This window comes from Mycetomoellerius zeteki, unplaced genomic scaffold, assembly GCF_001594055.1.
Source record: "Mycetomoellerius zeteki isolate Tzet28-1 unplaced genomic scaffold, Tzet1.0 scaffold30, whole genome shotgun sequence".
In the NCBI taxonomy this organism is placed as follows: Eukaryota; Metazoa; Arthropoda; class Insecta; order Hymenoptera; family Formicidae; genus Mycetomoellerius; species Mycetomoellerius zeteki.
Genome location: NW_017257283.1, coordinates 66,824 through 80,735, shown reverse-complemented (window position 1 = coordinate 80,735; position 13,912 = coordinate 66,824). Strand labels below are relative to the sequence as shown.

At 32.4% G+C, this 13,912-nt stretch overlaps 3 protein-coding genes across 3 annotated transcripts; 2 read left to right on the top strand and 1 right to left on the bottom strand.

The window, feature by feature from the left end:
* The first annotated feature begins 293 nt into the window (after positions 1–293).
* On the top strand, positions 294–3,241 carry ArgRS (arginine--tRNA ligase-like protein). The gene is made up of 8 exons (XM_018450871.1): positions 294–479; positions 600–746; positions 847–1,075; positions 1,172–1,596; positions 1,677–1,818; positions 1,900–2,162; positions 2,253–2,445; positions 2,521–3,241. Exons 1-8 carry the CDS (start codon positions 429–431, stop codon positions 3,093–3,095), a joined length of 2,025 nt encoding a protein of 674 aa, XP_018306373.1. The 5' UTR covers positions 294–428; the 3' UTR covers positions 3,096–3,241.
* Positions 3,242–3,754: 513 nt separating this feature from the next.
* LeuRS (Leucyl-tRNA synthetase) lies at positions 3,755–10,520 on the top strand. The gene is given in 18 exon segments (XM_018450891.1): positions 3,755–3,918; positions 4,693–4,905; positions 5,022–5,063; positions 5,065–5,229; positions 5,303–5,464; positions 5,536–5,777; positions 5,859–6,084; positions 6,197–6,415; positions 7,248–7,701; positions 7,770–7,908; positions 7,975–8,245; positions 8,310–8,566; positions 8,639–8,870; positions 8,956–9,210; positions 9,287–9,502; positions 9,586–9,817; positions 9,886–10,141; positions 10,420–10,520. Coding segments are annotated over 17 exon segments (3,546 nt in total). The 5' UTR covers positions 3,755–3,915; the 3' UTR covers positions 10,104–10,141; positions 10,420–10,520.
* A 985-nt stretch (positions 10,521–11,505) lies between these two features.
* Positions 11,506–12,783, bottom strand: LOC108724479 (homocysteine S-methyltransferase YbgG). The gene has a single exon (XM_018450872.1). It carries the CDS (start codon positions 12,544–12,546, stop codon positions 11,593–11,595), a length of 954 nt encoding a protein of 317 aa, XP_018306374.1. The 5' UTR covers positions 12,547–12,783; the 3' UTR covers positions 11,506–11,592.
* Positions 12,784–13,912: the final 1,129 nt, after the last annotated feature.

Genomic DNA, 13,912 nt, shown 5'->3' with positions numbered 1-13,912 from the left:
GACAAAGCGGCTAGCCTGCTCGCCGAGCAAATGAACATAATTGGTTATTACTTATAGATCCAACCAATCATATTCAATCGCTCGGTAAGCATGCCTAGCTGCTTTGCTGTTTGAACTCGCCCATCGACTCGGGCAGTCGACACGAGCAGTAAGCCATTACGAATAAATTTGTGTTCATGTCTAAGTAATTATCAAGAGTGGTTATTCCGTTCCTTCCATCATGTCTTCGACTACGGGCGTGGGCCCGAGCTGAGAGGCAAGACCTTACCAGGTCGCTGCCCACATTACTGATTTCGCGCATGCGCACTCCATTTTTGCCAACATAAAATCAGGAGAGTTGCACTACTGTATATACTGTGCTACTGCCGTACTGATCACGTTGCTAACAGGGCCTCCAAGGTCCTCTTAAAATCGGAGAAAACATTGAAATGCTGTCGAAAAAGGATATGGACTTATTTAACGAACGAGCGGCCGCAGCGGTAAACTTTTCTGGCAATTAATTTCTAATATTCATGGGTTATTGTGTTAGAAATTTATGATAATTCGATAGTCCAGATAGTTGTGAGGTTATGTGATTTTCGTGCTCTTCAATATTGCAGGAGAGAGAAATATTCGGTTTAAAGCAGCAACTTGAATTGCTGCAACAGAGCATTACGACTGACATTCCGAGTAATATAACTAAGGAGTTTGAGAAATTGCAACAGGAAAACGCCAAATTGACGCACAGGATAACAATACTTAAAAGGGTAGATTTTAAGTGTAGAAAATTTTTATTACTGTAACAGAATTTATTTAAGATTTTTATCTATTTTGCATATGTTTATTCTTTGTAATAATTTTTTGTAGACTGTGGAAGTACAGAGGGATAAACTAGACAATAAGATGGGATTATTTGGAACTGCAGATACAATTAGTATAAAGGATAATCTTTCTACTGTTTTTCACAAGGCTATCAGTGCTGCTTATCCTGATGTACTGGATCCTCCAGTAATAGTGACTACTAGCAGTAATCCTAAATTTGGAGATTATCAGTGTAACAGTGCAATGCGTTTAGCACAACAACTGAGTAGTTCTGGTAAAAATTGACTACTTAAAAATATTATATTTTATTCCAGTAAACTTGATGAGAAAAAATATAAATACAATATTTTTATTTTTTATTATATTACAGGTACCAAAATAAATCCACGTGATGTTGCTAAAGAAATTATGTCCAAGTTGGAAGTATCCTCTGTTATTGAGAAATATGAAATAGCTGGTGCAGGATTCATAAACATATATCTAAAACGTGAATTTGGACAGTCTGTTCTGCGCAATTGGTTATGGGCTGGTGAAGTTCTTCCTCCGTATGTTAAGAAGAAAAGAGTAGTTGTAGATTTTTCTAGTCCTAACATTGCCAAGGAAATGCATGTGGGACACTTAAGATCTACGATAATTGGAGACAGTATCTCAAGATTATTAGAATACTTAGGACATGACGTGTTGAGACTTAATCATGTAGGTGACTGGGGTACGCAATTTGGTATGTTGATAGCACATCTTCAAGATAAGTTTCCCAACTATTTAACCATTACTCCTCCAATTAAGGATCTTCAGGTAACTATATAGTCATATACAGTATAATTACTTTATAATTATACTAATTATTTATATATTATATTTGTGTACACATACAGGCTTTTTATAAAGAATCTAAGACTAGATTTGATGAAGATGAAGAATTCAAAAAACATGCGTACGAATGTGTCGTTAAATTGCAGGCTTTTGAGCCTAATATAATAAAAGCATGGAAATTGATATGTGATGTATCTAGGCAAGGTAAATACACTAATTAGCTGTGTTGATATAATTAATCATTCAGGAAAAAGAATATATTAATTATTTTTATATTTGATGCAGAATTTGAAAAAGTGTATATTCAATTGGACATCAAATTGATAGAAAGAGGTGAATCATTTTATCAGAAATATATGGAGTCAATAGTTCTAGAGCTAGAATCAAAAAATATGTTGGAAGAAGATAATGGACGAAAAATAATGTGGGGAGAAAAACATGGTAGTAGGGTACCATTAACTATAGTAAAATCTGATGGAGGTTTTACATATGATACGTCAGATATGGCTGCTATTAAGCATCGTATCGAAAAGGAAAGGGCAGATTGGGCAAGTATCATTTTCCATACTTTAAGCATTCTTGTATTCCTATTTTTTATGTCAATAAATTATTTTATATTAATTTCTGTAATTTTACAGTTGATATATGTGACAGATGCTGGTCAATCTCTGCATTTTCAAATTATAGAAAGTTGTGCCAAAAGGGCAGGTATCTTGAAAAGCTTTCATAGGATGGATCACGTTAGCTTTGGTGCTGTTTTAGGTGAAGACAAAAAGAAATTTAAAACCAGATCCGGTGACACTGTGAAACTTAGCGAATTATTAGACGAAGGTAATAAAATGATTTTAATTGTTTGGTACTTTTATTTCATTTCTAAAAATTTGACTGTTGTGTATTGCACTTCAGGTCTGAAGAGAGCACTGCAGAAACTGAAAGAGAAAGAACGTGACAAAGTATTATCGCAAGAAGAGCTAAAGGCAGCCCAAGAATCCGTGGCATACGGTTGCATAAAATATGCCGATTTGCTACACAATAGAAATCACGAATATGTATTTTCATTTGATAAAATGTTAGAAGACAAAGGCAACACAGCCATTTACTTACTGTATGCTTTAACTCGAATTCGTTCTATCGCCAGAACGGCGAACATTATGAAGGACGAATTGCGACAGCGTTCGCAGGAAGTTCCGATCTCATTAGAACACGAAAAAGAATGGAAACTGGCCAAAGTATTGTTAAAATTTCCCGATGTAATTCTTGGCATTACAGAAGACCTGTACTTGAATTCGCTGTGCGAGTTTTGTTACGAGGTTTCATGCGCATTTACGGAATTTTACGACAAATGTTATTGCGTGGAAAAGAATCAGTCTGGTGAAATAGTAAAAATAAATATGGGACGTCTCTTGCTCGTGGAAGCTACTGCACTTATTTTAGAGAAATGCTTTAGTTTGTTAGGTTTAAAACCTGTTGCACAAATGTAAAAGGATAAGAGAACAAACATACCATATATGTATACTTTACTATAATGAAATATAAAAAAGTAAATTATAAGAGATTGTGAAACTAATTTATAGTATTGTGAAATCTAATAAAATCTAATTTAATAAAAAAGCATAATATAAAAATATATGTCGATTTTTTTCTTTTATGTAATTTTTCTATATTATGCTCATATACAAAACTTGAAAAATTAATAAATTATTGTATCCTACATGACATTAATTTTAAACATGTAAATAAAAAATTTATGAATTAAGCATTCAATAAATAATTTTAGTTCAAGAAATTGTATATATAAAATTCGTTTTTCAACAATTAAATATTTATGGATCGACTTGTTCTTTTTAACTGGACTGAGTTTGCATTGATTATTCGTTCTTCTTTTCAAGGTACAATTATATGACTTGGTTCATTTTAAATACACAAACTACAATACTTATGGATCCTGCACACTGGACGCGAAAACGCTTGCCGCGCTGCAAAATTTGACGCGGTAGCCAATAAGCTTACAGCTCCGAACATGTTCATTGGTTACCGCGTCGCATTTTGCCGCGCGATAAGCATTTCCGCGTTCAGTGTGCAGGAGTCACATTGGTTAGCGGTTCTATGCTGTTTAGTTGTTCCACGTGCCTTGAAGGCTTGAACTATCGTGCAGTTTGCAAACATATGTATCCTCTACTCTCGAGACTGGCTGAAATCGTCGTAACCAGCGGCGAGCGCCAAATAAGATAGAATAAGAAGAAGGAAGAAGCAAACATATATAATATTTGAGTATTGCTGTTTGCAATAAATGTAATTAAAATGGTAAATATATGTGATTATTAAATAATGAATTTTGCTATTTTTATCACACATATGTGAGCATAAAGCAAAGTATGCATATCTTCATGCATCTTAACCTTGCCAGATATGTAAAATAATATATATATTTGTATTATAAAAATTGGATATATATTGAACGGTCAAAAAATTGTTTTTATTGCATTGACAATTGTTTTTATTGCATTGACAATTGAACATTATAATAATTATATTATAATTTATCTATATGATAATTTAAGGCCTCGGTAGTCTAATGGCTCAGGACGCTCGTACGGAATACAAGAGATCCGGGTTCGACTCCCGGCCGAGGTAATATTTTTCGCAATAAGTTTAATTACAGTTTTTTCAGCATATTAACATCTTTAATGTCTTAACATTAACATCTTAATGAAATATGATGTCTGATTGAGCATCGAAATTATTAGAATTTAATTTAATTCGCGAAATTATTACACGTGGTTTAATTGTGTTTAGTCCGGAAATATTTCGGTGCACAGTTCGTTAGACTACAATTGTGGTATGTATGTCTAGTACATACATATCATATTTAGTGATTCAAGATTGAATTATTTAAGCATTTTAAGATCTAGCTTCGACCGTATAGGGCTCTAATTTATCGGTTGTGTCTCTATATAATAATGTTCAATTGTCACAAATGCAATAAAAACAATTATATTATCTGGTCTATCTGATTTATAATAATGATGTACATATATTATTCTGTATCAATTGTTAAAAAATTATCTTGCGTAATAGACCTCGGAGAGGAAGGGAACCTTTAAAGTTGAGTATCTTCAAGAAATTGAGAAAAACATACAAGCGAGATGGAAATCTGCAAAAGTATATGAAGTGGATGCACCTTCTGAAGATAAGAACTCACAAGATGAAAAATTTTTTGCAACTTTTCCATATCCTTACATGAATGGACGTCTCCATCTCGGTCATGTATTTTCATTATCAAAATGTGAAGTATGCATATGCAATATTTTTAAAATTTTGTTTCCTTATTCATTATTTTTATATATCTTTTTATCTGTTATGTTTGTTTATTTTAAATATACAAATAAATTAATAATATATAACAGTTTGCTGCTCGATACAATCGCCTTTTGGGAAAGAAAGTACTTCTTTCCCTTTGGCTTTCACTGCACAGGTATGCCTATTAAAGCATGTGCTGATAAATTAAAGAGAGAAATTGAAACATATGGTTATCCACCCAAGTTTCCTGAAGAAACTGAGATAGTAGAAGAAAAAGAGGATGATGTGCTAAAGGATAAAAGTAAAGGGAAAAAGGTAAAAAAATTCTAATAATTTTGATTTTAATAGCATAATAGATATTTTTAAGAAGAAAATGATTTATATTCAGAGTAAGGCGATTGCCAAGATTGGTACAGCTAAGTATCAATGGCAAATTATGCAAACTCTTGGTTTACAAGATGAAGAAATCAAGAACTTTGCCAATGCTGCATATTGGTTAGAATATTTTCCACCGCTCGCTGTGCAAGACTTAAAATCTATCGGTGTTCATGTAAGATAAAAATAGAAATTATTTTTGTATAGTTTTCTTAAGTTTCATACAGCTGATTTAAAAATTTCTAGGTGGATTGGCGAAGAACATTTATTACAACAGATGTAAATCCGTTTTATGACTCTTTTATACGCTGGCAGTTTCATCATTTGAAATCTAGGAATAAAATCAAGTATGGAAAGAGATACACTATTTATTCACCAAAAGACGGTCAACCTTGTATGGATCACGATAGAGCCTCTGGTGAAGGTGTTGGATCACAGGAATACACGTTGATTAAAATGAAAATTCAATATCCTCAAAAAATTATTAAGTAATACTTTTTTTAGATTATATTATTCTACAATTTATTAAGATTTTTTAATTCGTAAACTAAACAGTATGACTTTTGTAGGAATTTTGACAATAAATCAGTTTATTTAGTAGCTGCAACTTTAAGACCAGAGACAATGTATGGTCAAACAAATTGTTGGGTTCATCCAGACATGAACTACATAGCGTATAATTTAGCATGCGGGAATGTATATATTTCTACAGAACGTGCGGCCAAGAATATGTCCTATCAAGGTTTTTTTAAAGAAGAGGGAAAGATAGATGTTATACAAAAAATCACGGGCAAAGTACTATTTATTCAATATATATTAATATAATATAAATTAATATAATAATTAATATAATATAAATAAATGTTACTTATATTTTTAAAATTTTTTACATAAGAAACGATTGTAGGACTTATTAGGACTCGAATTGGAAGCACCTCTCACATCTAATAAGATGATTTATGCATTGCCTATGTTGACGATAAAAGAAGATAAGGGCACTGGTATTGTAACTTCCGTCCCTAGTGATTCTCCAGATGATTATGCTGCATTAGTGGATCTAAAAAAGAAACAACCACTTAGAGAAAAATATGGAATTACCGACAAGATGGTGTTGCCATATAATCCAGTAAGTAAATTATATACAGAGTCATCAAAAAGTATCGGACCCCCCTAATATCTTCAGTTAGAATGCATTTTGGAGAAAATGTCCAATAGCAAAGTTGTATGGTTTCAAGCGAGGAGTAAGATGATGACCTTGACTTTGATCTTGACCATGTCCTTTAAGATCATTTCAAGGTCAACCTTATTTTTTTAAATGGAACCCCCTATATTTTATTGCATATTTTTATAGCTTATCTCGAGAGCTTTCCAAAACACTATAATAAAACATTTTTTCATTAAGTACTTTTTGAGTTATAAAGGTTTGAAGTTAACAATTTTTTGACACAAAATGTAAATCTTGTAAAATATTATTTAGTTTTCAGTAATCATAACCTTAATACTTTTGTGCGCGGAATAATGAGACCAATTAATTGGTTTAAAGAAAATACATTAATCAAAAAGTGTCGGATCCCCCTAATATTTTCAGTAAGTTACTTAACAAATTGTTAACTTCAAACCTTTATAACTCAAAAAGTACTTAATGAAAAAATGTTTTATTATAGTGTTTTGGAAAGCTCTCGAGATAAGCTATAAAAATAAATGTAGGGGGTTCCATTTAAAAAAATAAGGTTGACCTTGAAATGACCTTAAAGGACATGGTCAAGATCAAAGTCAAGGTCATCATCTTACTCCTCGCTTGAAACCATACAACTTTGCTATTGGACATTTTCTCCAAAATGCATTCTAACTGAAGATATTAGGGGGGTCCGATACTTTTCGATGACCCTGTATAATGTGAATTAAGTATAAATGATTGGAAAAAATCATGAAATTTTTCACATATCTTTATGTACCAGATTCCAATCATCGAAGTTCCAGAACTTGGCAATTTAGTAGCAGTAACATTATACGATCAGTTAAAGATTCAATCTCAAAATGATAAAGTTAAACTCACGGAAGCAAAGGAAATAGCATATTTGAAAGGATTTTACGACGGCATACTATTATTAGGTCCACATAAGGGCAAAAAGATACAAGATATTAAGAAATTAATTCAAAAAGAGATGATTGACAATGGCGAAGCTGTGATTTATTATGAACCTGAAAAAACTATTATTTCAAGATCAAATGATGAATGCATTGTGGCTTTATGTAACCAATGGTATTTGGATTATGGAGAGGAAAATTGGAAGAAGGAGACGCTTGAGGCTTTAAAAAATGTCGATACCTTTCACGATGAAGTTAGAAAGAATTTCCTTGCTTGTTTCGACTGGTTACATGAGCACGCATGTTCCAGGACATACGGACTTGGTAAATGAATTATCACGAAATAATTAGAATTATTTTTATAAATATCTTCTTAACTCTCAAATTTTTAGGCACCAAGTTACCATGGGACGAAAATTGGCTGATAGAATCTCTGTCAGATTCTACTATTTACATGGCTTATTACACAATAGCGCATTTTTTGCAAGGAGGAACCTTTAAGGGAGACAAACTTAATGCATATGGAATAAAGTAAATAAGATTAAAATTGATGTACATTGTATTTATCTGTCATTAATATTTAATCGTTTCTGTTAGAGCTTCTCATATGACTTCGGAGGTGTGGGATTACATCTTTTTCAAAGACGCTAAACTGCCTGAGACAAATATAGAGAAAGCAGTTCTAGATCGTATGAGGCGCGAATTTCAGTATTGGTATCCTGTAGACTTGAGGGTGTCAGGAAAAGATCTAATACAAAATCATCTTACATATTTCCTTTATAATCATACAGCAATATGGCCAAACCAACCTGAATTATGGCCGCAAGGAATAAGAGCAAATGGTCATCTACTTCTCAATTCAGCGAAGGTAGTGTAAAATTATTCGAAATATTTATATTATGTATACAATTTTAATTGTTCCAATTACACAGATGTCTAAGTCAGAGGGCAACTTTTTAACACTTGCTGAAGCTGTAGAAAAATTCTCGGCTGATGGAATGCGTCTCTGTCTGGCTGATTCTGGTGATTCGATAGAGGATGCTAATTTCATTGAAAGTACAGCTGATGCAGGAATTCTGAGACTGTATAATTTTATAGAATGGGTAAAAGACATACTAAATACGGATAGTTATTCCTGTAAAAATAATGTTTCATTTGGACTATATTTTCATGACAAAGTCTTTAAAAGGTACTTCTATTTTTTTAGTTTTTTAAAATTATAGAATTGAAATGGTTTATTTTATGTATTTATTTGATGTAGCGAATTAAATTTAAAAATACAAGAAACTGGTGAAAATTATTCGAAAATGCTTTACAAGGAAGCATTGAGGACAGGATTTTATGAGCTTCAAACAGCTAGAGATAAATATTTACAATTAAGTCCAAAGGTTAATCTGGACTTAATTAAGAAATACATAGAGATTCAAATAATTCTTCTATCTCCTATTTGCCCACATGTTTGTGAATATATATGGGGAGACTTACTTAAAAAAGTAAGTTAGGATTGAAGCACAAATATTTATAGATTATTAGATTATCTTGATAGAAATACAGTTTAATTAATATGGTTTATTATAGGATGGCAGTGTATTAAATGCAAAATGGCCTGCTGTAGGAGAAATAAGCGAAATTTTAATAAAATCGTCTCAATATCTCATGGATGCTGCTCATATATTTAGAATTCTTTTAAAAAATTACACGACACCGAAAAAATCTAAGACAAAGAACGATATTACCAACATAGAAAAACCTAATCAAGGGATTATCTGGGTAGCTAAGACTTATCCTACTTGGCAAAGTGTCATCCTTGAAACGATGAAAGAAATGTATTGTGTAAGTCGTGTAGTAACAATTTAGTATGTTGTATAATTAACATTGCTTGTGCATTAATATTTTTACTATTCTATAGAAAAATGGAAATAAATTACCAGACAATAAAATTCTTTCCACAACGTTTGCCGGCAAAGTAGAGTTGAAAAAATATATGAAAAGAGTAATGCCATTCGTACAGCTTGTTAAAGAGAAGATGGAAACTGTTGGTCTTAGTGCGCTGAGTTTGACCCTTAATTTTAACGAATTCGATGTACTTGAGACCAACAAAGAGTATCTAAAAAATACATTAGGCGTAAGCATACACTACTATAATTTTTGCGTTATCTATGCATATGTTAAAATATATATCTACTATATTTTTTTATTTATCACTAGCTTCATGATATTGTCATTAAATATACGGACGAAGCTACAGAAAAGACAAAAGAAGAATGTCGTCCAGGTGCTCCGTACATTAATTTTTTTGCAAAGCCCATAGTTCTCAAGCCAATACATATTATTAATCCACAAAGTTGTAGCAATTTATTTGAATTGTCTATGAAAATTTCAACTGCGACGGTTGCAGATGTCGTTTTCGGCATAGTAAAAGAGAATACACATATAAAAGGTATATAAAAGTTTCTGAGTAATTAAACTAGTTTGCAATACGGACTCTCTAATATATATTTTGTTCAGATCCTGCTTCAATCGTGTTATATCGATTTAATGATCCGAACCTGGGACCTAGAATTAGGCCAGTAGCAGGAAACATTTTAAAGGGAAAAACTGAAATTCCACCGGATTCTGTATTTAATGTAAATGCAGAAACAGAAAGCATCGAAGTCAGCATTGCAGATAGCACATATTCAGTTGGCGAATACTTAATATATATCGATAAATCTTTGGAAGAATAGACAATACGTTTTGATCCTAGCGATTTTATTATTATTGAGTAAGTATAATTAATTATTTATGAAAGATTAAAAAAATATTAAGAAAGTTAGAATATATTTCATAAAATAGCAAATGTCTGCGTTTATTAAGAAAAAAAAGGCTTTATCTTTCGTAAATCGGTAAGGTCACAATTTTTTTCATATTATCTATACTGCACATATCAATATTTCCATTCAATTACTATTTTAAGTTATTTTCTTGACTATTCAATGTTTATATTTAAAAAAATTCTCAAATAATTAAAAATCAAATATTAAAACTCATTATACTTTTAAGGCTCTTGAATCACCATAGACATATTAAATCGTGACGTCACTCAGACATTAAATCAGAAGCGAGAAATGACACATCGTTTTAATTACGTGCCATTTGTAAATAAAGACAATTTGGATAAAACAAAATGATGAGTTTTAAAACAATTGTAAAAATGAAAAAAGGCTATCCTTATCCTTCATGATAATAAATAATCTTAAAAAGTGATAAAAGGCACGTGAAGTGCTCTTATTCAATGCGTAATTATTATTTTCACTTACACGTGCCTTTTATTACTTTTTATTCTTTGTACTTATGTATAATTATGCATAATTAATATCGGAACACACTACAAAATACAAATTCAATAGCGAGATATTACATGTGTCAAAATAAATTCACGATGTTCGTTTGTATCATGGATTATTATTAAAAATAGCTTATCAACTGATATTATTACAAAAACATGTTTGTAATAATATCAGTTGATAAGCTATTTTTGACGTGAAAGGAATTAAATATGTTGATAAAGTAAGGCTGAAATATCAAATGCCTATTTAACCCTAATACACAAATATAGATATTACCGGTATACATTGTATATACACAACAATAAATTAAAATCGAAAAGCGCCCTATACAGTCAATGCTGAATTTTGATACCTAATAATGTTTGTTAATAATATTGCTTAATAATGATACTTTTATGTTAAATACATTTACAGTTTTACAAATTGTCAATTATTGGGCGCGTTCAAGTTGACAAAGCGGCTAACCTGCTCGCCAAGCAAATGAACATAATTGGTTGTTACTTATAGATCCAACCAATCATATTCAATCGCTCGGTAAGCACGCCTAGCCGCTTTGCCGTCTTGAACTCGCCCATTGTCGGACTTGAAACGCATTCTTAGAAGCTGGAATTAAAAAAAAAGAAAGCTTAAAATTATTTGAAAGCTTAAAATTGTTTGAAAACTTTCATTTTGTATAATAAAAAATAAGTCAATATTTTTAAACATTAGATATGTATAATATTTGATTTATATTTGTTTTTATTTTCTATATACATAACAAAAAATTATAAAAATCTCGAAAACATAATACAATTTTTCATGGTGCAAAATATGGTGTTGAAAAATATAACACTTTATATATTATAAAAGTTGTGTGAGATAGCATTCTCGTTATATAATCATTAAATTAATGTTTAAACCGCTGATCTACTTTAGCTCTTATAAGTTTGACATCTGTGGCATATGTCCTGCAACATCCACCGATGTAGCGAACGCCAAGGTTCAGCCATTCATCAACAAACTCGTGCAAAGTAGGAGCATCTCCTTCCTTCTTCCACCCTTCAGAATCTGTATATTTTTCTCCGCTATTAGGGTATACCACCAATGGTATAAAATCATCTGACTTATCTCTATTGATGCCTTGGAACAGAGAGGTAACATATTTTGGAGCGATACAATTAGTGCCGATAGCTAATATTTGTCCGGGTGCTGCATTTTTGTAACATCTCACAGCAGTTTCTTGAAAGTTGCTGCCGTCTGCCAAGCTCTTTCCATCTTTACAAGAGAAGGACAGCCATGCACGCGCATCCGGAAATTCCTTCAGTAGATCGATTATAGCTTCTGCCTCACGAGCGCAAGGTATCGTTTCTATTGCTAATACATCCACACCCTTCTCCAGCAATGCTTGTACGCGAGGTCTATGCCAATCCATTAAAAATTCTCGCGATACACGTGTACAATACGAACCAGTATACTCTGAACCATCGTGCAAAGAAGCGCCGTAAGGCCCACAAGATCCAGCGATCAATGGTTTTTGGTTCGTCACGTTTTTATTGTTCTCTATTTCTTTAGTATAAATCTTTACAGCTTCTTTAGCGTAATCGACGGCTTTACGAATGATCTCGAGACTCTCTTCCTTGGTGATGCCTAGATATTTTACAAAACCATCAATCGTCGCTTGATACGTAACCGTTCGTATGACATCCGATCCGGCCCGCAAGAAATCCAAGTGAGTGGCCAAGATAGCCTCCGGTTTCGTTACGAGGTAACGTGCGGCCCATAGAGGATCACCATCAGTCTCTCCACCTGCATTGGTGAACAGTTGCGTGGCCCCACCTTCTAGCACTTTTATCTCCGACATAGTCTTTTCTTCTTTCTAATTTTACAAATTTAATTTCGTGTATTAAGAGACCAATATCGTATGATTACATGAAAATTTGATTGCGATGAATACAAGTATACTGTAAATCAAATGTATTGCGCGCTGTGCTTCACAATAATACAAGGAGCTGATTCAATGCGCGGGTTTTATATGCGTTGAAACAAAATGTTTGGAATGACGCGTTTTCGATGTAACAGCAGATGATGCAACTAATAGATTATACAATGGCTTTTTTCATCTGAATTTCTTATAATTTCTTTCCATTGAGAAAAAATGAAAGAAAGAGAAAAGATAAACAAAATATACGATATTGACTAATGAAATTATAAATATTAAATATTCGTTCACTTCTGTAATTTTCATCTCGTTTTAAAATACACAATTGACTTTCGTAGTTCCGTGACGAATATATGACCAGCCTCTTGATTGCCTGGAAGGGATATCTAATCGTTACTTGTGATAATTTTTAACACATATGGAATATACAGTTGGAAATGTATATTTGTATGTGTATTTGTAACATGTATGTAAGTGTCAGCAATGTGCTGATAATGAGCTCGGGTCTGTGAATTTATTAATAATAAATCTAAAAAGAATTATCAATATCAATTCTCTCTTGCGGGAAGTCATGCGTTTATTATCTATCATGCGTTGATGTAACAAAACCGTATTTTATTAATAAGTTTATTAGACATCATTTAACAACAGGTATATACATAATATTATAATGGCTGCGTTCAGTAGACTCAACAGTTTTGCAACCGTTTTATGATTGTCTGCTGAGATAGGACCATTCTTCTAGATCTAAAAGTATGATCCAATTAGCGCGAAGGAAACTTCCAACAGTTGCAAAACAAACGTTCTGCTGAACGCAGTCATTGCAGCCGCTTAGTGAACGTTTACGACTCGGTAGTAGGTAACTATAATAAAATCAATCTGTAGATTTTGTTTTATGTATATTGGATGCAAGCACTCTTTGTTGAGTCGCTGAGTGCATTTAGGACCGTTCAGCAGACAATCATAAAACGGTTGCAAAACTGTTGAGTCTGCTGAACGCACCCATTGAAGAATTTAAGTAGTGACAATAGGTTTAACGATGATTCAACGTTTACACATATTTATATTATATTCTTATCAATCTCATTATCTACATTGAAAAGGACCCAATACCAGGGTTGAAACGTCTGTATGTTCAATCATAATACAATTAAATTACACACGAACAACTAGTGTCGGCTCACATTGGCATTACCTTACGAGGGGCACTACTTATATTTTGAGCCTTGGCAATACTGAGTGTTGTCAGGTGCCATCTGACGTTTCCACTAGAAAGTTTGACATTTTT